This window comes from Brassica napus, chromosome A9 (assembly GCF_020379485.1).
Source record: "Brassica napus cultivar Da-Ae chromosome A9, Da-Ae, whole genome shotgun sequence".
Classification (NCBI taxonomy): Eukaryota; Viridiplantae; Streptophyta; class Magnoliopsida; order Brassicales; family Brassicaceae; genus Brassica; species Brassica napus.
In genome coordinates, this window is record NC_063442.1 from 39399125 (window position 1) to 39423583 (window position 24459).

The 24459-nt window shown below is 30.1% G+C and overlaps 2 protein-coding genes across 6 annotated transcripts; both read right to left on the bottom strand.

Moving 5' to 3' along the window:
- Positions 1 to 8470: 8470 nt before the first annotated feature.
- LOC106370262 (transcription factor bHLH19) lies at positions 8471 to 12210 on the bottom strand. Of its 2 annotated transcripts, none has more exons than XM_048741508.1 (3): positions 11491 to 12210; positions 10948 to 11331; positions 8471 to 9803 (listed from the first exon to the last, which is right to left on the bottom strand). In XM_048741508.1, the coding sequence occupies exons 1-3, from the start codon at positions 11908 to 11910 to the stop codon at positions 9441 to 9443; spliced, it is 1167 nt and encodes a 388-aa protein (XP_048597465.1). In that variant the 5' UTR covers positions 11911 to 12210; the 3' UTR covers positions 8471 to 9440. The 2 variants fall into 2 exon arrangements, with proteins under 2 accessions (XP_048597465.1, XP_048597466.1); XM_048741509.1 differs by having other exon boundaries at positions 9541 to 9772; positions 11491 to 12207.
- Positions 12211 to 14509: 2299 nt separating this feature from the next.
- On the bottom strand, positions 14510 to 19708 carry LOC106371332 (putative ion channel POLLUX-like 2). 4 transcript variants are annotated; one of them, XM_022691342.2, is made up of 22 exons: positions 19476 to 19708; positions 19299 to 19354; positions 19122 to 19216; positions 18720 to 18949; positions 18278 to 18349; positions 17958 to 18033; positions 17742 to 17840; positions 17504 to 17658; positions 17318 to 17422; positions 17157 to 17243; positions 16947 to 17031; positions 16728 to 16875; positions 16545 to 16621; positions 16244 to 16477; positions 15929 to 16138; positions 15716 to 15845; positions 15569 to 15645; positions 15454 to 15501; positions 15301 to 15370; positions 15150 to 15223; positions 14964 to 15074; positions 14510 to 14877 (listed from the first exon to the last, which is right to left on the bottom strand). In XM_022691342.2, exons 1-22 carry the CDS (start codon positions 19562 to 19564, stop codon positions 14776 to 14778), a joined length of 2430 nt encoding a protein of 809 aa, XP_022547063.2. In that variant the 5' UTR covers positions 19565 to 19708; the 3' UTR covers positions 14510 to 14775. The 4 variants fall into 4 exon arrangements, with proteins under 4 accessions (XP_022547063.2, XP_022547064.2, XP_048597467.1 ...); XM_022691343.2 differs by having other exon boundaries at positions 19299 to 19351; positions 19476 to 19649; XM_048741510.1 differs by lacking the exon at positions 18720 to 18949 and having other exon boundaries at positions 19476 to 19675.
- Between the last annotated feature and the right edge of the window lie 4751 nt (positions 19709 to 24459).

The following is a 24459-nucleotide window of genomic DNA, read 5'->3' on the forward strand; positions in this document are numbered from 1 at the left end:
ATATGGAAGATAAACCAATTTCTAAAAATAATCAGTGCTAAAAACGATTCTTCATACTTCCATGAATAAATATTGTAAGGTATACAGATCATATATATGAGATATTAACTATACCTTTTATATTTTCAAATAAAACTCCAAGTTCTTAAACTTTCTCCACTGTTCCACACAGTACTACTATGATCCATGTGTTAGTGTCCAACACTATGATCCATATGTTCTCTTTCCTATATTTTTATTTGTAATTAAGTTGTGATGATTTTTGTTTTTAATCTTCATTTTGTTGTGTCATTAAACTATTATGAAATTGTAAATGTTAGACGTTAAAATGTTAAATTTTAATTAATGATAGTTTGTTTTTTTTGTAAAATTTCAAATAAATATAATAAGTTTCGAACAAATTTTGATGGGTTTTAGAGAACCAATCCAATCCCGAATGGAATAATACATGATTTTTAAGTATTTATATGTATAAAATGTTTAGAATGAACCGATTTGGAATTGACCAAACAACGGAAATGGAAATAAATTTTTATAAATATCTATATGAATCTAGGTTTCTATGATCAAATGGATCTAGACTTGGTAAAAACCAATCCAAGCTCGAACGAAATATTTGAACGCTCATGCCTAATATAAACTAAAAATGATATTATTTAGATAAATATCTGGTCGATAAGTAGGAATTACATGTTTTTTTTGTTGGGTAGTTGATCTGCTTGACTACTTGGTGTTCAATATGTGAATGCTTCTAAAACGAAGACATATATACCTCCATCTTCAAGGACGTTTTTCTCCCAACTAATTCCAAAAGCTTTTATATGAATCAAAATATTTTTTTCTATTAAATATTTCTGAAGGATGATAAAAGACCACGTACCTAACCGAACACTTTTAAAATATGAATGGTTACAAATGCTTTTGGCTGCTTTATATGATTTGGTGGCAAAACGACGACTGATTATCTTCTTTTTTAATTGTGGCAGTGGAACGATTGATTATCTTACAAAACTTGCTAATGACGATGACAATAGAAGGTGATGTTGACCACGTGATATATGAAACACGTGATTTATGTGACCTTCTGTCTTCAATTTTGAACGAGTTTGGTACTCCTATTAGCTTCTTTTTTTTCACAAAAAAGATTCTACACTAATATAAGATAAGTTTAAATCAGTTAAGGTAAGTTTTTTTCTTCTGAAAGCTGGTTTTCAAAATTAAGGCAAGTTTATCAAATATTAGTTGAATCTCATATATGAACTGTGAAAGTTTTCAATTGCAACATCATAAAGGTAAAATTATCCATTATAGATCTTTATAAAGCATTTTATTATAAAATCATTTTCAAAAATGTTCACCTTGTTTTCAGTTGTAATAGAAATTAGATCTGTTTATATTGTTATTGTAATAGATAGTTTTTAATGATAGAAGTATCAGATAGATACTTACAAAATAATTAAGTAATATATAAAGTAGGGTCAATCTACTTATCGCTAATTGATTTTAAATTGAAATTTCATAATAAGTTTGAATTTAAAATGGTATCAAAACTATTCGATGTTGAACCACTTTGTGGATGTTGTTCCAACAATTGCCCATGCTTTTGTGCGAGGGAGAGTGTTAGTGAATGAGATATGACCGATCCACGTACCGACAACTAGTTTTAAATTAGAAATACAAGATAAATCTGAATTTAACATAGCCGATTAATTTTTTTAAAATGATAATTGTGGTAACTGATGAGAAATATGTATCCAATCTCGTTTTAAAACCATTTAAAGATTTCATTAGTACATAAAATAATTTTCTAAAACTTAATATTTAAGGTAAAACGACGTTTTTTTTTTAAAAAAATGCTCCATTTGTTTATAAAATATTCATGTTTTAGAAAAATATTATTTAAAAATATATAATTTTTATATTTTCAATGCATTTTTAGAAAATAATAATTGTAAATTGTAAACTTCAAAGAAAGCCAATTGTGATTGATGTATCGTGATTGTCTAAAACTTATGGAAAATAGTTAAATACAAAAAAATACATTTATGATAAAAAATGCAGATATTTTTTAATATTTGTGAAATTTGTAAAATCTGTAAAATTTTGAAACAGCAGGAGTTAACATCATATAATTTTTATCTATATAATTGATCCATAGTAAAACAAATTCTAAATGTAAATAGTCATTAATAATATAAAAAGTTAATAAATTTTGTGTTGAGAATTGAGAATATCATCTCATCTTAAACAAAACAAAACAAAAACTCTTTGGAAAATCAACTATTTAAATAGTTAGAATGATATTATTGCTGTTCACAAGAAAAAAAAAGTTGACAAGAAAAATATATTATAGCCAACTTAATTAGCTAAAACTTGTTTAGATAAACTCCACTTCATCAAATAGACCCAAAATACAATTAAATCAATAATTGGTTCTCAGAAGAATAACTAAGGGTCCGAATGGTGACCGCAGTTTTGATAATATAAGCGGTGCGGAATTGAAGTGCGGTACGGTATAACTGCGATTCATGCGGTTCGCGGGACAAGTGCGGATTTGATTGAAAAAGTAGTGCGGTTTTGATAAAAAAAGTAGTGCGGTTTTGAGAAAAAAATAATATAAAACTAATGTGAAATATTTCTGAAATGTTTTTTTTATAATTTACAATTTTTATTTTTTTCTTTAATCAAATACTAATATTCATTTCAAACAAACTTTAAATTTATATATATATATATTCTTTGCTTTTATAATTTTAACTACTATTTTTGTTGAAATATTTTTTTAATTTATATAAATATATTTAGAATATTAAATAACGAAAATATAATACAACAGAAAATATTATCACATACTTTAATTTTTCATAAAAATAAAATACCATAAAATTAACTATAATTTCTCTTTATAATATATTTTACTAGAACTAATTACTGTAATTTAAAAAATGAAGCTTTTTTTTTCTCTCTAAAAAGACTAACCTAACAGAATTTATCCGTGAGCACTATTAGAAATTTAAATAAAATAAATTATTCATCGTACGGTTATTTTAAATATATAATATTTTAAGTTCTTTTCCATTAGTAAATGAATGGAAAAAGTAATTTTCTGTATCACAAATGCAATACTCTTCAGAAACTAGGCAAACCACTATATAATCTTTTTGCATTATACAATTGTATGATTAATATTTATGTAAAGTTAAAAAACTTTTTATATCCCAGAAAAAAAGAAATAACGCACATATTTATACAAAACCGCTGGTTATATTGTTCCAAAAAAAACGCATTCACTTTATTTTTATTTTTTTGAAAAACGCAAATCATAGAAATTAAACGTGATTGGTGACACTCTGCGGTTTTTGGTAAAAAAAGTTGAATTCCGTGAATTCGTATGTCACCATTCATTACCTAAGAGTATGATTGGTGGAGAAACGTTGAACCGGGAGTAAATGAGATGAACAAAATAAAGGGTACATAAAAGTTATAAATTTGTGTCGCGCTGAGTTTTTCTACATTTATTTAGAGTAAAAACTCTTTCATATGTATTAGTTCAAAAAAAAAAAAAACTCTCTCATATGTAGCATACCTTTATTATTTTAATTGTTTTTCTTTTTCTACTTGATTGGTGTGAAATGAGCGTAATGTAGCGCTAATTTTAGTTACTCTACTTTTCTTGCGCTAAATATGTTATACAGTCAGACGCTAAAATTATATATATATATATACATATATATATATAGTACTTTCTTTCTTTCTTTTTTTTTTTGTTTTAAAAGAGTATAGTACTTTCTTTAAATACATAAAGTGGCAGACACAAAGGGCTCGAGTTGGTTTTGACTTTTCTGCATGATACTGAAATTATTTGGCTAGAAAAGTTATATCTAGTCATTTTTTGTTTGTATCCATGTAATTGTTTGAACATCTCTATGATTTATATTTAAATGCAGTAATCTGTACTTATGTGACACGTACAGATGTATATTTCTGATTGACAAGGCTATTGAAAATTTTCTGTTTGATAATCAGTTTATTTGTCATGAAGGCACCATACACATGCTATCTATACTATTATTTAAAAAATAAATTTACTTACTAGATTTCGATCAGCGCAACCGTACGAGTTTTTATTTTTATTTATTTCTATAATAATATTTTGTTTTCAATTCTAAATTGGTATATATTATAATATATATATGTCTATCAATTTTTAAAACATAATAAGTTTACGGTACGTTTTTCATTGAATAGATTGTTTCAACTTTTACATGTATTTTTATCGTTTTCTATATATTAATTTTTTCGATTTTATTTCATTATTAAAATCGTAATTATATATATAAAGATTAGTAAAATATTGTTTTATTGTCATATTCAAAGATATTTTAATATTTCACAAATTTAGAAAAAAATTAAAAATTAAAATTTTTGCTTCATAGATTTATATTATCGAGTAAATAATTAAACATTTAGTTTTTGTTTAATTTTTAAAATAAACTTATTGTTTAAAATTGGTTTCATCTGTTTAAGGTAGTAAAGATTAATCATTGTTAGATAATATGATTTTTGTTATTTAAAAAAATATTTATAATTTTAAAAGTTAACATTGACAAATATTTATATATTTAATATATTGATGTATAGTATTACAACATTAAATTATATCTATTTAACTTATATTATCTATAAATCCAATGGATCATTTATTTTTTAAATCCAATTACTGATCGCGCAATAAAAATTTCTAGTAGGCCCAAAATTTAAATGATAAAATTAGAGATTAAATGTAACATGACTTTCTAGAAATAATTTTTAAAAACAAAAAATTGAAACAGGATTAATATTGTTACTTTTTTTTTTTTTTTTTTTTTTTTTTTTTTTTTTTATTTTTTTTTTTTTTTTTTTTTATTTTTTTTTATTTTTTTTTTTTTTTTTATTTAATTTTTTTTTTTTGTTTTTTTTTTTTTTTTTGTATTTTTTTTTATTTTTTTTTTATGTTTATTGGTTAGGATGTTAAATTTTGTTTCCTTTTTGATTATTGATGTTAATATGTGGTCTTGTGTTATTGATTTTGGGTGGATGGTGAAAGTTTAAATTATATTGTGTGTTTCGGTACTTTTAGGCCAACTTTATTTTTTTTTGTTGGGGAGGGGTTCTTTTTGAAATAAGGGGTGTTTTTATATGGGCAGTTGGTATGATGGTGTTTTTAGTGTCGGGGATCATTTTTTTAACAAAAATGGAAAAAAGTTTATTTTTATTTGAATCTTGAATATGATATTATTAGTTACCTAACCAAAATATACATTGGGTTGAAACAATTTTTATAACTTTAACATACGAATGTACTCGAACAGCAATGGGGAGGGCAATAAGTGAAAAGTTTTTCTTTTAGGGTTCTGTATGTTGATTGTTTTTTTTGTAGTTGTTTGGGGGTGGTTGCTTGGGGTGTTTTTTGTGGGGTGGGTTATAGAGTTGTGGTATAATGATGACAATTAGAGGATTATAAAGATAAAAATAAAGGGGAAAGGGGGGGGGGGTTGGGGGGTGATGGATTTGGGGTTTTTGTGTCTGTGGGTTTGTGTGGGTATTGTGGTGTGGTTCTGGGTGGGTGTGGGGGGGGGGGGGGGGGGGAGGGGGGGGGGGGGAGAGGCGGGGGAGGGGGTGGGGGGGGGGGGGGGTAAAAGGAAGGGGGGGGGGGGGGGGGGGGGGGGGGGGGGAAGGGGGGGTAAGGGGAAGGGTGGGGGGTGGGGGGGGGGGGGGGGGGGGGGGGAGGGGGGGGGGGGGGGGTGGGTAAAAGGGGTGGGGGGAAAGGGGAGGGGGGGGGGGGGGAGGGAAAGGGGGGGGGGGGAGGGGGGGGAAAAAACGGAAGGTATTTGTTGTTTTATTTTTTGTTTCTTTTATTGTTTTTTTTTTTTTATTTTTTTTTATTTGAGTTTTTTTTTTTTTTATTTTTTTTTTTTTTTTTTTTTTTTTTTTTTTTCATTTTTTTTTTTTTTTTTTTTTGTTTTTTGTATTTTTTTGTTTTTTTTTAAGTTTTTTTTTTTGTTTTTTGTTTTATAAATTTTTTCACATGATTTTTTGTTTTTTATTATTTTTTGTTTTTTTTTTTAATTTTGTTTTTGGTTTGTTTTTGTTTATTGTTATTTTTTTTTTGGTTTTGTTGTTTTTTGTTTTGTTTTTTTTTGGGTGCAATTGTGGATTTTATTTTAAGTTGTTGTTTGTCTTTGGTAAATCGTTGGTTTTTAGTATATTTTGTGGGTATGGTGGTGTTTTGTTTGGTAAACTAATATGTGTATAAGGAATAAAATGGAATTAAATGAGGGTGGGTTGAAAAAAAAAAGTGTGGGGTTGGGAAAAATGGGAAAGATCGTGGTTTGTTTTCGTTTTTTTTTTTTCTATTTTTTGTTTTATTTTTTTTATTTTGGTTTTTGTTTTTTTTAATGTGTGTTTTATTTGTATCTATAAATATTTGGATGTTTTTTTATTTTTTCTGGTGATTTGGTTACTTTAAATTCTTAAAAAGAAAAGTTTATTGTGTTATTATTGGTGTTTTTTAATTTTTGTGTTGTTTGTGTATTTTGTGGGATTGTTCCATTTTGATGGGTTTGAAATTTTTGTAAATCCAATACTAAGATCGCGATCAATAAAGAATAAGGTTGGTCTAGTAGGCCAAAGTAACAGGATACTGGGTCTTGTTGGTTTGTGTTGTTGATTATGTTTTTTGTGGATTTGGTTGGGGGATATTTAATCTAATTGGTTTGGATTTATATATTATTATTTATTGTTCTTAGAACAAATTAGACACAAAGGGGTAGGAAGGGTTTTTTTATTTTTGTTTTTTTTTGTTTTTTTTTTTTTTTTTTTATATTGTGTTTTTTTGTCTGTTTTTTAAATGTGTTTTTTTGGTTTGTGATTTTTTTTTTGGTGGTTTTAATGTTGGTGTAATTTGTCATTTTGTGGATTAATTTTGATTTTTATTGGTTAGGGAGAAAAGTAATTTTATCTATGGCTGTAAAGTGTAAGTGGGAAGATCCATTCATTTCCATTTTATATTTTCGAATTCAATGAAAAAATTAAAATTAACAGGTCAGTTATTCGTTTCTCGGTAATCTTTTTACATTTTTTTTTGTTTAATTTTAATAATGTATATTTTTTTTGTGTTTTGTGTAAGTGGGTTAAAATTAAAATATTTATAATTTTTTTACTGGGAAAAATAAATATTTTTAATTTTCCTGTTTGATTTTCAATGAAAATAATAATTGATTTATAGTATTACAACATTTAAATTATATCTATTTAACTTATATTATCTATAAATCCAATGGATCATTTATTTTTTAAATCCAATTACTGATCGCGCAATAAAAATTTCTAGTAGGCCCAAAATTTAAATGATAAAATTAGAGATTAAATGTAACATGACTTTCTAGAAATAATTTCATTCTTTAAAAAATCACACATGAATCAAGGTTGTTACTTCTGTTTTAATATATAAGATTTACTATATTCTCCATAATTTTAGTGAATTTGTTTATTTATTACATTCTCTATGATTTTAGGTTAAACCATTTGTTTAATTAATATTAATATATATATATCATGATATATAAAATAATTAATAAAAATTAATCTATTTATATATACTATTATTTTCTATAAATATATTTTAATATATAATTATTATTATATTTAGAACATTTAATTAATACGTAGTTATTAACAATTGATATTAACAATATCTACCGATAATATCATAATTACGTTTATCTTATATTTAGTTTATAATTTTAATGGCTTATAGCCAGTTTCTCTGATTCATATAAGAAATATTGATCCACACAGATTATTATAATATATATAAAAGTATGTTAATATATTTTAATTAATCAGTTACTTCAATTGATCGGTTAATATACTGAACCAGATCTATATACTGATGTGTTTTTAAATAACATCTATTTGATTTCTTCGGTACTACCAAATCCAAACTATTTCTTTAATTCGGTTTGGTTCGATTTTAAATAGTTCGGTTTTACCGGATTGAACACCCTTAGGCTATTTTTATTTTGTTGATGTTTTACGAGTTATAATTGTTTATAATCCTTTCAATGCCACTTGATTTTTTTTCAATCCAAATACAAGTTTAATTTCAAATCCAAGCTTCCTAATTTGATTATTACTATAGATAATTTTCTGATCCAAAATTCACATCACATACATAAAACTGTGAAACAAAGAACATAATTTTATACACTGATTACCAATATGAGTATTGAAGCTATTTATTTATAATATTAATTTAAAGTTGTATCTAATTTAACAATTTTAATAAAAATAAACATTTGAATTAAGAATTGTTAGGTGCATATATATTAGTCCACACACAAGGTGCGTGATATCAATTAATATAATATATTAATCTAACATATATAATTAAATTTAGTTTGACAAATCCAAACTTTTTATGGGGTAAAATATTAAAATTTTGTATCAAGCTTTTAAATTTTTTGACATATAACGTACATATACTTAGATTTTAATGAAACATGCAGCCAAGGTGCAGACTTTTAAGAGTTTCTCCACATCCACGAACCCAGAGTGGTTATCTCAGAGATTTTCAAGAAATCATTTGTTTCTTTTTTGTAAAACAAAAGATTATATTAAACTTAACTGATGATGACAAGTAGAAGGCTCATTGCTAGAGAGTGAAACTCACTTGTTACATAAACAAATATTAAAACATTAAAAGGATAGGTTAAACGGTTTGAATCGTAGATAAGGAAGCTTCTTCAAAAGGGCTTCTAAGCTGATCGACTGCAAGTTGATCTGATCTTCTGCTAATATAGGCGAATGAAGAAAACGTGTAGCTCGTGATGCTTGTACAGCTGAGCGTTGAAAGACTTTCTCTAACGAGAAGGTTGATGGAATTCTTCTCCCTAAAATGGAGGAAAGTATCGAAAGTGATCTCTCCAAAAGGAAGGAAACTGGTCTTAGTATGTGCGCTTGATGAAATCTCGTGTAAGGATTGAAATAAAGAACGCAGTAGAGAGGGAAGGGGGAAGACGATCTCTCATAGCCCCGACATGAGGAGGTTTGATTAGCCTTTTGTTGTAAGGCTACAGGACTGCAGTCTTCAAGCACTGAATGTGATACGCCTTAGAAAGGATCACTCAACGGGATTGGAAATGATATGATACACCTTAGATTTGGAACTGTATGGTCTAAACATAGATTATCTCTACAACGAGAGTTGATCGATGTGATTTGAGTTCTAGAATTATTTTTCATACACTTTTGGCAATTGTTGATCTGCAAAATTCTGATTTACAGGTGAGTTTTTTTTGAATCCAGTGCCTTTCCTAATTGTTTACAGACCATTTTATTTAGTAATATTTACTTGTCTACTTTCACTCGAAACAAAAAGTCTATTGAATAATATGAGTCTATGCGAGTATGATCCCTAAATAATACATTGCACCTCTAAAATTGTAAAGTCTTGTTAAGATTAATTTAAGCATATAAATAGGTTTGTCCAAGAAACCGAGAGCGTTGTAGTATATAATACACATGATCCCAACAAGACATGTCTTCGTTTGCCATTTCCTTTGGACGACTTTTACACGCAAAGTAAACTTAAGTTCAAATGGCAAACAAAACAGGTAGAGGATTGTGCACGTCTTATATTGTACACGTGATTCTTGGTTTGCCTTTACCGATACCAGAGGAGACTGATGATACGTATTTAATAGAGATATCCCATGTGTGTCGATCTGTTCTATAATTACGAAGAATGGGATAAGGTTGACCTTGCAACAATGTAAGACCGAAAATCAAGAAATGTGAAAGAAATCAAGATTAGATGGACGGACGACGTATTAATAATTTAATACTCGACCACTTTTCTTTAAGTTAATTGCTTTACTAGATTTTTTACCCGCACATCCGTGCGGATAGATTTTCATTTTATAAATATATAACGGATACCATCGCAAAACTTTAAAAGATATTTACATTTTAGTGTTATATATTGTGTAAATCTACAATGTTATTGGTTATGTTTCTTATTCGATATTATTAATGTATAATGATTTGTTTTATATATTTTACTTTATTATTAATTGTTATTATATATTAATATATTTTCGAGTTTGGTAAAATAAATTCATAGTATGAAATAAAAAAATTGAGAATCTCCTTCATTTTTTCTATTTTTCACAGACTGAATACAATACATTTTAAAATTTTATTTAGTTATACTATAAAATCGATAATTTCATAGCATAATTTATATTTCTTTGTTATTTATTTTAGTATATTGTGGGATTTTATAAGTAAATACATTATAATAATACTATATTATTAATTATGAAATCAATCGCTGCATTAATTTAAAAATATTTTAAAATTTTATTAAGATTTTGTTAGGTTTTTTCAACATATTTTGTTATAAGTAAAAATAAAATTTAAATTTACAGTTTAAATTTATTTATTAATATCTATATAATTTATAAGATTTTTTAGAAATATTATATATTAAATAGATTAACTTAAATAGTCAAATAGATGTAATTGATGAAATAGACCTAGTATGAGTTTTTATGATATTTTTTTTGATAAAGAAGATATATAATACAATTATAAAATTTGAAAAATAGCATACACTTTAATTTTATTTTGTTTTATAATAAAAATTTATTTAAATTAATGTATAATAGTATATATTATTAATTACGAAATTAATCATTGGTATTAATTTAAATAAAATATTTTAAATTTTTTGAAAGATTTTGTTAGATTTTTTCTCAATATTTTGAGTGATAAAATATCCCCTTTGATATTCAGTATTTAGTAATATTTCATATAAACATCAATATAGATGAGTGATAAAATATCCCCTTTGATATCCAATATAATATCAATTGCAAATGAGAATTGTTATTGAATGATTACCTGTGCAAGGATGGTGATGTCAAGAATCGATTCCCCGAATGGCAATACAATACTATTTTCGACACGCAGTTGAAAATTCTCGATCGTGTTTAGTATGTCAATCATGCTCCCTTTGCTCTTCTCGCAGTGGATTCGGATTAGAACTTCGTTTTGGGCTACTTTAGCCTCTATTTCTGGCAACGGTTGATCAAACTGTTCATGATCTGAAGAAGAAGAAGAAGATGATAGGAAAGTTCCTTCGTCCAAAAACACTTTAGATTTATTCACAAGAATCATGGATTCCATATGTCTTGTTGCTTCTTTCTCTTCCTTGAGCTTTCTTATTTGTTCTTGGAGTTGTTTCAAACGTGAAATTGCGTCGTCAAGAACCGTAATCTTGTCCGCCTGAAAAAACAAGATGTTGAATTATCTCAAAATCAATTGACAATAACTTATAAAATTACATTTTCACTGTGGATTTTAAAATAATTATCAATTATATTATTATTTTTTGCACTAAACTATCAATTACATTAAAATTTTAAATTTGGCATCAGATAGTACCTTCTTAAGACCAGGAAGAAGTGCTGAGAGGGCAATGAATTTTTCGGAAAGCTTCTCACGACGCTTTCTCTCGGCTATAACATGTTCTTTGGCGAAAACTGGAGATCTTTTGGCAGGAGAACATGATTTTCTTTTGGTTCCACGTGTGACCAATTGATCCGTAATGATATCTTCCCTAGCTGGAGAAGAAGAAACATTACTCGAAAAATCAAAAGAAATCAGTCGTGGCTTGTTATTGATCTTCACCACAGGCTTCGGCTTCTCATTGAGGTAATTAAGAGGAACTTGATGCTCAATAAACTGAGCTCTTTCTGTATGTATGCTCGCTTCCACAGGCGATACATTAGTTTCTTCATAAATATTAAAGTCGAAATCAATGTCTTCGAGTGAGAAGTCGGTTAAGAAGAAGTCTTCATCCATGTCCGAATTGAGAAAGACCGATGTAGTAAAAATAAAATATTTCCTGATAAAGACAAGATTTTAAACACAAATCGAGAGATATGTTTTGTTGTATTTGTCCAAAAAGGTTTATGAGAAGAAAGTGTTTCTAGGTGCTATACTTTATATATTGACAACAGACGCGGCTTTGTTTTTTTCTTTCTCCACTCCGTAATAACGTTGACCAGATTGGTGTATAATGCATAACACGTGACGTTAATGTCCTATATAAATAATTATGGTCGAAATTAGAAGTCTTCTTTCGTATAATTTGTTGGCTTCTAGAGGTCCGAGATCATCACCATGTTTGCTGCGTCAACGAGCAAGGAAAAAAAAACGGCACCAGTATTTTGAAAAATTATATGTCGAATTTTTTTTTTTTTTTTTTTTTTTTTGACGTCAAAAGGCCATTCTATTACTCAAACTTGAGGTGGTCTGGGTAACCAAACCGGAATAGAACAACCAATAAAAAGTAACTCCCTATGGAAGGATCTTGCAGTCTTAGCTAAAAAATCTGAAATCTGATTGCGCGCCCGTGGAACATGAATGATGCTGAAGTCCGGAAAGCATATCTGTAATGTCTCTATTCTCTCCAATTCTGTCGCAAAGCTTGGATGTCGAATTTTAATAATTGAATTGGCTTTGATCTTATTTTCATAAATATGAACACATGCTTACCATGACTCCATGATATATGTCAATTAGGAAAAAGTGTAAGGTCCGTGTTCTACTGGCTGAGCTAATGAGTGAATGTTGAAATTTTGTCCAAATGTTATAAAAAAAAATAGGAGGTTTTTCTATATGAAGTGATGAGTTTGGAGTAAACCCGATTAAACCAAGCTGAAAATCTTCAAATTAAGATTTTTGAACCGAAGTGATGGTTATTCAGGAATTGGTTAACTTTTTGTAAAATAATCTATTTTATATATTATCATCAAATAGAAAAGAGTTCGTATTATTTATTATTCGAGAGCTCTACAAGAAATTCACCTTTCTCTCTCCTTCTTATCGTCTCCCCCTTCCCGTCGCTTCTCCTTCTGAGTCAACTCGGTCGACCGGCGCGTGGTGGCTTATTTAGCACCGGCGCCGGTCCCAAACCTTCATTTTCTTTCAAGTTCTTTCTGTGGTAGTTCGGTGTGCGACTTAGGGTTCGTTTTGTGAGTGATGTGCTTCTTCCAAATCGACATATACTCTCAGATCTGTGTAGATTTCTTAGATAAAAGCTCCGGATCTTATGATTAACGGTGTGGTCTAGCTACAAAACCTGTTGTCTAAGAATCTCTGTCTAGATCTGTGTAGTTTTGTTGATTTTGCATATCCCTCTTGCTTTCGGTTACGTCTTCACATTTACAGGTTTCAGTTGTGTTGTTAGAGTTTGCTATGGATCCCGTCTAATCCATCCTTCTGCCGTTTGTGGCCTGTGCGTGTTGTTTATGGATTGGTGGGTTTGGCTCCTAGTTGTTTGTTCAGATCTCGTGGAGATTTGTTGTGTGGCTTCATACCTAGGCGTTCAACAGTCGCGTTCGACTAAGCCGTTTCCGGGGGTTTGGTGATTGAATCGAAGGATTGCCGGTCTATGGAGTTCGTGTTGCTTGGTTCTTGAGGAGTGTCCTCGTTGTTTCTAGGAGAAAGTGGTTTTGCGGTGGTTTGGCCGAGGGCAATCCCGCTAAACAGTCTCATAGGTTCTCTTGATGCCTGCCATACCTGTTCGGCGGAGAGTATTACCGCTAGCTTGAAACCTAGTTGCTTAGCTTAAGTTTGTAGTTTGTACTCGCCCTTTAATGTTGGGTTCGTTTGGGCATTTGCTTCCCCTGCGTGGGATCTCGTTTCCGAGGATATTTCTTTATCCGTCGGCTTAGCTAACCACGAATTAATCATGTGTTCGTTGGTCTTTGTTGGTGTTGTATCAGTTGTTGTTGAATATCTATAAAATCAATCTTTGACGGGAAAAAAAAAAGAGCTCTACAAGAAATTATTTGCAACTATAAATGGTAAAATTTATGGGGTATGTATATATAACTACAGTACATTCTATAAATTAAAACTTGATTAGATAATAAACTTGATAATTAGAAACAATTATGCTTATCACTCAATGCTGTTTAATGATAAAGCGTAAGCAACCTTAAATCACCAATCTGATCACTAGACTCCCCTTGTACTTTCACCAGATTTTGTCTAAGAAAGATTAGAACCGAGCTTAAGCTAAGGTTACACGACGTGCTTGACGCCACGGGCTAAGGAAAACTATCACTATTTTTGGCACCTATGGTTCTCTTCTTAGCATATCTGTGCGTGACAAGTATAAGTAATTCGAACAAGCTAATTGTTTTCTTCTTCTTTTTTTTTTGTGCAAACTGTTTTCTTCTTTGTTATTCATCAGTTTCATGGCTCTCAGAGAGGAATTATCTGAGGTGTCCTTTTTTAATCAACTTGTTGACCTCCCCTATTTTTAATGAGCTGCACTTTTCATTTTGTGACCATTGTCATTATGAAATTCACACCATTTATTTGTATTCTTGTATGTTTTTGATATTCACATCTTCTAAATTTTTAGATAATTTTTTTTGTAGAAGAAAACTAACGATAAAATATTAAAACTGAATTAGTGGGAGGAACAAAAACCATTTTACATTACATACATCATGGCCCCATTGCGTTGATAACATATGTAGACATAAATAAAGTTTGAGTCTTGGGGACATTATTACAAAGACTGAAATTATGTGGTGGCAAAGAAAGAATTAAAATCTTCCTTGTTTGAAGCATGCTAATTGTGAGTTGAGTCTCCTTGTCCAATATCGCTGGTGAGTAAGAAACCATAAGATATATAAGAGAGTGGATACATCATAGTGTGATGGGTTGGTCTCCTTCAAGCTCCGATATAACAATCAACGAGTCTGTCATTTCGAGTGAGATAGGTTCTGTCTTTGGAACTGGATTGATTACCTTGCAACACCACAAATTATATAAAACAAACAGTTACATAAATGTTAATGGAAAGAAATACGTTTTATTTTTTGTTTCAGATTCACCTTTTTACCGCCTTTTATGTAGCCTATAGCGACTTCTCTCCTTAACCATGCTCGCTCTGATAGCTCAGTGAATGAAGGGTTCTCTCCATCTTTCATGTATAGCTCAATGTCCTGTGTGTCTCAAGTACATTAGTTATTTTCAGAACTACAATATTTTTTTAGGGAAGAAGAGACGTGTTTTTTCACCTTTATGTAAATCTCATCGCCTTCTGCGTCTAGAATGTCCTTCCACACCTCGTTCAATTCGCTGTTTCCAGCAACTGAATATAAATGAAGAATAGTATTGCCATTGTTTGGACTTAGGTTAACTAAAACACACAAGAATGAAATGTATAACCTTGTGCTGTTACAAGGCTCATCACTTCCTCTACTGCTATGTAAGTTAGAGACGGTTTGATTCTTGTTATCTGCAAATGTTTTTAATTTGTATAATGTTTTCAGCTAAATGAGCTTAATCAGTAACAGATGCAAAACCATTTCAACTGATTACCTGCTTGCCGAGTTTTGAATCAACGATTTCAGAGGCTAGATTTTGTACCTAGAGAAACAAAATCCCTTTTAGCAAAGATTTCATTAGGATGTAATGAAAAAAGTCAGTAGATTACATTTACTCCAAGCGTGTTGCAGATGCTTTCAGCAAGAAGAAGAGAGTAAGCGGATTGTGTGTCTGCTCTAGATGGATCTAAAAAGGACAGGACAATATATGTTAGCATCAAGAAGCCATGACTTCAGACTTGTATGTTCTTGATTACCTCCAAGAAGCCATTCTTTATCAGATATTACAAGGATAGACAGAGGAATAGGTTCTTCGTCTTTTCGGTATTTAGTTTGCATATGCATTATAGTTTCCTTTAATGTATCATAGTTCATCGGATTCCCAACCTGCAGAAGAATTCAAAAGACATAACAAATAAATAATTTTGAAGCTATCTTCTTGTTACATGCAGCTAAAAATTGATATTTACCCTATGGGAAACTTGTATGTTCTTGATTTTCCCTGAACCGATACCATCACTCACTCTTCCTCTGTCCTCTATTGATACATCAGACAATATTTCCAATGAACTTCCTGGACCAAGATAATTATCAAACTCTTCAATCATATCTACAACATCCTCACGCCAACCAAGTAGAAGTATAGTTTCTCTTGGTCCTTCCACGGAATCTGATGATCCCTATGTCCCAAAACCATAGAAATGAAAAGTCAAAACTCTCAAAATTTCAAGAATATTATATCGTCCAAGCATTGTGGGGAGGGAGGGCAGTTTTGAGAGTCAGACCTTTGATAAGAACATCTTAGAACGCTTTATAATCTTTTCTAGCCGTGATTGCTTACGAGTTTCGTGCTCATCATCTACTGAAATGTTCTCAATTTCAATGTCCTTAGATAAAAGTTGCTTCTTTCTCCAACTGAGAGGTGCAATGAACAATACTTTGTCTGTTTCCATGAGCGTTTCGTCATCGTCCGGGTGGAAATTCACTTTACCATCTCGAAAAAGACCACAGACCACAACCTAAAAAGAACAATAATACATGAAGTTTATAAAAGACCAAAATATCAATGATATAGTCAATTCATACCTCCTGGAACCCAAGTCTTATCTGTCTATACTTCATCCCAGCTAGATTTGGGAAACTAGAAAGATTAAATACATTTTCTGCAATGATTAAACTTTGTATTAGCATTAGATCTTGAATACAAAAAAAAAAAAAAACAATGCTGTTTCAACATTAAAATGTATTAAGATGAAAGCAGGACTGTACTTGAGTAATTGAGTAGGTGTCTGTAGATCTTTATGAGGTCTTTTTGACGTGAACATTGGACAAACAACTTAGAGGTAATATTTTCAACTGGTTCAACTTTCATTCCTGAAATGGACTTGAGGAGATCATGCATACTAGAGCTTGATACCTACATTCATTTCCACAAGCACTATTAACAAAATAAAACAACAATATATCATCTTCAGTAGGCTAATTTACCTCAACAATAGTTGGGATGGATTCGATTCTTCTTATAGGTTGTAAGGCTAATACAGAGAGAAATGCTTCTGTATCAATGTGGTACCTGAAATACAATGTTTAACTTGTTTGATTACTCTTTTACAAAGTACATGAGATCATTGGTATAAGATTCTTTATATTTTCCTTAGTCACATGTTAGTTTCTGACACTTCAAAAGAATGTTCTTACCCATCACTTTTGGTTGGTAGTATGATGATGGCACGGGCCGTAGAGGCGGAAGCCCTCTCAAATGATTTCGTCATTTTAAGATTACAACTGCACTGGTTGAAGCATAAAATCAGCTCTTTATAGATAAACTGCAAGCCAACAAGATCAGCTGAGTACTTTACCTCTTTGTAAGTATGTCAATATGATTAAAATCTGTGTTGAACTCATCGGCTAGTTTTTCCATCTGATCCCTTGGAGTATCAGACATAAGCACAAGTGTCTGCTTACTGTAAGAGCATGTAACAAGGAAACTAATCACACAAAAGTTACTATCACTTGGAAGATATATATAGAGTGAACAAACTTACCTAGCTGTGGCAGTACCTAAGCGGACAGCATGCTGATGATGACTGTTGAGTTGCTTTAGTATGAAAGGAAGATGACTGTTGATTCCACAAATGATGATATGATCAGTGTCTATGACTTGAATCTGTGCACCTTCTCTTAGCCTTTGCATATTATCCTGCTCAGAGACAAATCCATCAAGGAACTTGCAACTTTAATTTCTCAATAGTATCTAAGTGTCTATCTCAAGAACTTATATACCCGAAGTTGTTCTGTCATTGTGCTTAAAAGCTGAGAATAAAACAATATCCCCCAAATCGCTAGGACAAATCCAATGACTTTCTCAACACGCGACTTTTGCTGCAGTTTTTTTTTCCAGAAAAAACATCATCAGGCCTTTTAGTTGCATAGAATAACTCCATAGCATAAGTTGTAATCAATATATTTTGGAGACGTTGAAGAAGATAAATCTTGAACCTCTAGATGTGAATCAGCACAAACAAGGCATGCCCAAGCATCCCAGAGGCAGTCTTCAAAGGATTGATCCTCTTTCCTTCACAAAACAAAAAGGCAATAGCATTGAAGGTTGTCCATGAAACCTGGATAGATCTTTCCAGGGAAGTAAAATAATCGAAGAAATAAGCCTATAAATACTTTAAAACCAGACAAAAAAAGTCTCATAAGCACTATTAAAACCATGTTAGAAAGTGGTAAATTCCAGAATATATCAAAACCACAGAATGGAAAATATAGTCTAGTATATGTGAACTGTTGACAAAAACCAAATGGTAGATTACCTGAATTTGAAAAATAGGATTCCTCCGATCATGACAAACGATAGGCATGCTATCACAAGCACCACCAGGGACCTAATAAACCATCAGAATGAATGTCAATATTCACAAAGAACTAAAAAATACAAACTAATTATGAATATAATGCTTATCCTAAGCACAGTGAAACTGGCAATAATAGTAAGCAAAAATCTATGTAGTACATTTTGAGATCCTGACTATGTAAAAGTAAAACAAAATGTTTTCTTTAGTTAGTAACTGAAACAGAGTCTGTTATTCTGTTAAAAGTAGTTATTTCGGTTAGTCCAGCTCACATTAACATTATCTATATAACATTTCAACAAACTCTATTAGTACCATTTGTACATACAAATATATTATACCAAGGGAGATTCTTCAACTAAATCTCACAGATAATAGAAGTAATGGTCGAGGAAACACATACGTAGCAACGTTCTTCTCGAGCCGAATATTGAACAGGAAAAAGAACCTTGCAAGACTCCATTTGATACCACTTAAAGAAGGTTTATTTAGAGAGTTTGATGCACAAGCAAAAGGCAAGCCAACCCCTACTGAGTTCTGAATGTGGCGTGGAAGCTCATGAATGACCTTTTGCACAATTCTCGAAATCACATACAGTGGGATGCATCCTAGTACAAGTTTATATTGGAGACTCTGCAGTATATGTATATTAAAAAAGATTATACCATAAATCATATATATATATATATATGTAAATGGAGATTTTCTTCTTGATAATTTAACAAGAAAGCTAAAGCATTGAACACAAAAAAAACAAAGACATGACATGAAGCATTGAGCACTAGACATGGTTTAGTTTTTTCACCTTATGGATTTTGGATTTGAAATCATTAGGTAGATTCAAGTTGAAACTAGACGACTCTCTGTCTCCTGTCTTTTGACATTTGACTCTGAAGGTTCCTGTAATAATGAAAGTATGAGTCTTTGTTGAGAGGAAGGACATTGAGACGTGGAATATGTTTCAGTTTCAGAGCCTCCTCACCTCGGGATCTAAAAGAATCAATCCCACTTGAAGGAAAAGAGTGCAAACTCAATCTTCTGAAACAAAGACAATTTTGAGAGATATATCTTGTAAAACACATGCACCACCATGGAAGCAATTGTTTTTCAGAAAGTTGAAACTATAAGACGAAGAAGAAGAAGAAAACAAATTAAAAACCTGTTAAAAGAAGTGAAACCATCATGTCTTGAAGCTTGTGAAGGTAGAAGAATGAATGTCTTCCAGCTAAACAACTGAACAGCCACCATTTGATTTATCTTCTCTCTTCCTTTGATTTTGCTCCCATGGTTTTAAAAGATTTAAACTCTACATTTTTTATCCGAGGGAAAATGGGCCATTTTTTATTTTTATTTTCTGTTATTTGGATAAAAAATTAACCAAAGACATGAGCGTATTTAGATAAGCATTTGAACCCATTCATTGGTTCTGAACGTTTCTTTCCTCTGGAGAAAGATCAACTACCAGTAGGATATTTACACTTGGTAAAATGCGCTTTCTGATGCTTACTTACAAATTAGAGTCAATTAGCTAAATAACCACAAAGAAGTTAGAAATTAGGTGAATACACATGATGTGACAAGTTGTGTGTCTAACAACTAAGGTATGATGTTGTGGGATTTAGGGTATTTAGTTAATTAAGGAAAAAGTTATGTATATGGGATGCAATTTCACTACAAATTAATTCATATTATCATCTAAATTGATACTAAAAACTCTAGTGTGTTGTTATTTTTATTGAAATTTGGTCTTTCATCAATAAGAATTTAAGGGTTGATTTTAATAGTTGTGGTTTATCGTAATATGTATTTTTATAATTGAATGCATAACATCAATTTATGTTTTGTATGGAAGTCATTGTTATTGATTAATGGTTTTAGGGTGAAAGGCTTAACTGATAATTTCTGAATAAATCGTTAGTGGTTTGTTTATGTACATATGTTCGGGGTTAAATTTATTAAATAAAGCATTGTCATCATCTGACTCACTATAGAAACCACAATTTCGGTTATCATACCAAATCTATCACGCTTTCAATATTTGCTTCATCACTATCCTACTTACTTTTTTTGTATTTTTATTCGACATCCCTTTCTAGATTTTATGTACATATACTGATATATACTTATATGAATTATAATACGTATAAAAATATCTTTTATGTGCATATTTTCCCCAAAATATCTTTTATGTACCATATTATCTTGTTTTGTTGTTGTAAGTTGTCATATTTGTTATTGACATGTGACGATCAAAATCTTGAAATGGACTTCCATGTGGGCACAAACGCTTTAGAGCAAAAGGATAATGTTTAACTATCTTATGGCTGAACTTTTTTGTGTGTTTTTTTTGCTAACTAACTTTGTTGGTGTATGAAAAAATATTATATTCCCGAACTTGATTTAGTATCTTATACATATCCTCAGAACCAAATCACAAAAGTTTATTGTTGTCCAATAAGTCGATAACTACAATAAATTAGAAAGAGAGAAACCGACGATATATATATCAGGATATATCAGCCTGAAAATATTATATTTCTAAACTTCGTTTGTTATTTAATATTTTTATAACTCCAAAGAATTCATTCATTTTTAAAAAACAAGCAACATCAGCTTAAACCAAATGGTCTTGGCCTAATGGTAAAGTACTCACAGCTGTGAGTACTGCTCTGAGTTCGATTTTTTTTGGCCAACAAGAGTATCTTAAGTGATAAAAAAACGTGAATTCTGCGGACCTCGTAGTGATTAGTCCTTATGCCTAGAAAGCCTTTAGAATCACATTGCGGTTATAAAAAAAGCAACATCAGCTCGTACAATTTCGGAGATGGGTGTAACAGACATTAATGAATGGTTAAGACCACAGTGTTTTAGTGGATCAAATCAACCTCAGCCGATGCTATATGGGGAATTCCAGATAACATAGGAGTCTTGATTCCGGAAATTTTAAGTACAATTATGATGGCTTTCGCATCAACCACAAAGATACGTTCGGATAAGGAAACTCTTATCTAATTTTATGTGAAATTGTTACATCCTTAGATCACCTTATCACATAGTGCATCTATTTTATTTTATCAATACTATTAAAAGGGAAGGAGTCTTAAAAAATCTACGTATAAAATTGTTTGGACTCTTTCATTTAACTTATTATTTTTTGGTCTTACCTTAAACTTAGACTAACAATATGTTGCCATGTATTTCTCTAACAATAATTTATTCAATTCTTTTATTTATTTAAATATCACTCATACATCTTAATCATTACTATTACTATATTTACCATTTTGACTTTTAATCATAAAAGCATTAAAACTAATGTTTTATATTATCACTTTTATCATATAATATATAATTTAAAGCAAGAGAAGTTACACGACATATATGTGTACATTCTAACTTCCTCTTTTCTTTATAATAACGTAATCATATCATATATAAACTTTCTTACTAAAATCTCATATTATATACTAAACTTTCAACCGTCTATAGTTTGATAGATATTTTTATATTTAAAAATGAGTTTTCTAAAAATATTTCATCAACCATGTTTTTGTACAATAACATTAAAAATCTATATAAAAAGGTTGTTGGACCCGATATAGACGTAATGGGTCCACATCTGTTCGGGTGTTTAGGATCCTAAGAAAATTCGAAATATCTAAAAAATCTGAAAAATATCTGACACACGAAAAGTACTTGAAACTCCAAACAAATAGCCAAAAAAATTCAAATACCTAAAAATTCAAAATCTTATTTAAAATCTGTCACTGAACTGAAAATACCCAAAATTTTATCCAAATACCCAAAAAAAATTTTACTTTGAAATTTTACCTGAAATCAAAAACTATAATCGTAAACCAAAAATCTAAAAAAAATATCCATAATGCTGGAAACATATTCGAAATATCCAAATATACCTAATAAACACAACATATTTATGATCGGGTCTAGGGTAGGACCCAGACTCAAACAAAGACATACGGATCCAAAAACTCCAAATATGTTATCTTCTCTGGACCTGAACTAAACCTATATTTTCGGGTCGGTTCGGTTTGTTTTTTGATCCATATATAATTCTCATGCGTAAAAGAAATTTACGTAAAAGTGTACATATAAAATATCAAATAAAATAATTTATAGATTATATAACTGTTAAAAATTATATTTTCGATATAATAAAACTTTGAATTATAATATAATCCAAAAAAATCTGCGCTTTCCAAGCGCATGTCAAAATCTAGTTACTTGCTTATGGGAGGGTCCAGACTATGTAAGTGACTTATTACACAGTTTTTAATGACACAAACACACCTTAATATGTAATGAAACATTATTACAATACCACACGAAATAAAGTTTTTCTTTTGTTTTAAAAATGCAACTGTTAGGGCCAAAAAGTATCAATATAGGTTTTTTTACTAAAATATAAGACACACAAAAATATATTTAACAGTTTAGAATTTAAATTTTGGATTTGCATTTATAAGGTCTACTTTTAGGATTAATTTTTTACTACTGATTATTCTTGAAAGAATAAATAAATATTATTTTAGAAAATCATGATATTTTTGAAACAAAAATTTTAAACTAGTGGTTTTTGCTCATATATAATGTCTTTGAACCAATAAACATAGATCATAGATGTTGTTTGTATGTATTAGTGAAACTTGAAATTGTTAAATTGTAAACGTACGCTCTACATAGTTCATGTTGATTGTTTGACATGGTTTCATATGTTGTAAATTCGATAGCATCATCAAATTAGTTGAGACAGTCATAGATCAGATTTAGATTAACAGTTGGCATGTACCTTGCTTTAAAAGAAATCACGGTAAGGGGTTTGATATCTTGATTTTCCTTATTTCTCAATGTTTTGTTACCCATCAACACTTTTCCTCCTTTGAATCCTTTCAAATCAACCAACACAATTTTGTTGGGAGAGTTTATGGAAACTACAACATGAGTCCAAAAATGATTCATCCTTAGGATCATGGATACTTACGATAAGAATTATCAGCTCCTTGATTTATGTGACTATATTCATAGAATACTTTGGCTTGCTTTTGTTTTTATGCGGACAATTCTTTTTCTGATGTCCCTCCTTACCACATCGGAGTCAACATTTTCCCTTGAACATGTTGGGAGACTTTCCCCAGCATCATCAAATTAGTTGAGACAGTCATAGAATACATACATGAACAAAAACGAACTGAAACTGCTTGGACTTTTTACATTTTTTTTTATCTTTTCACATTATTTTGTATGCGAAAACATATTCAAAGACGTGATTACACCGTTACTAATAAAATAACAATATGATAGCGGCCTTTTAAACTCGTTGCAACAGATTAGAGAATTTCTACAAAATTATCTATTAAATGATAAATCTATGATTGTCATGGAAGCTTCTTTCCGTACTATTATGATATGTATGTGTGTAACATGTCTATTCTTCTCGTTTGAAATGAAATATAATCACATCACTGGTATGTACCTATTGAAATGAAGCCATAATTGAGTACGTTTTCAAAGTTTAATTGTTATATAAATGGAGATTCTGTAAGCAAGTTTCTGGATGATATATTTATATATGCACGAAATATGTATGATAATATATATTATTTAAAATATGATAGAAAGTGCGACAAATGTGTATGCATGGTTACGGACCTTACGTACGGTTGGTGGTGCGGTGTGGACAGGATATGCCGCCGAAAATATCATAAATAATTTTGATAATCAACCAATCTCTATACTTACTTACACATATAAAATAACTTGATTTCATATATAAATTTTCATGAAATTCGCTTCTCTTCTGCTCCTAGAAAAACATAAATCTTGTAAATTTTGGTTAAGTGGGAAAACAAACCAAGACCTAAAATTTGTAAATTGAAAAATCTCTTAGCAGAGTTTAAATACAAACAGTAAAATTTGGAAGTAAATTCGAAATCGTAGAAAAAAATTAGTTAATAATTTTTAATTAAATAATACGTTAATTTGGTGGATACTAGTTGCCAAGTTAAAACTTTATGTACCAAAGGTAGACATTTAATAAAAATAATTTATAAATTACCAAAAGATATAAATAATTTCTGCAATTATTAATAATTTGAATTTTAAGATATTTTCATTTGTTATAT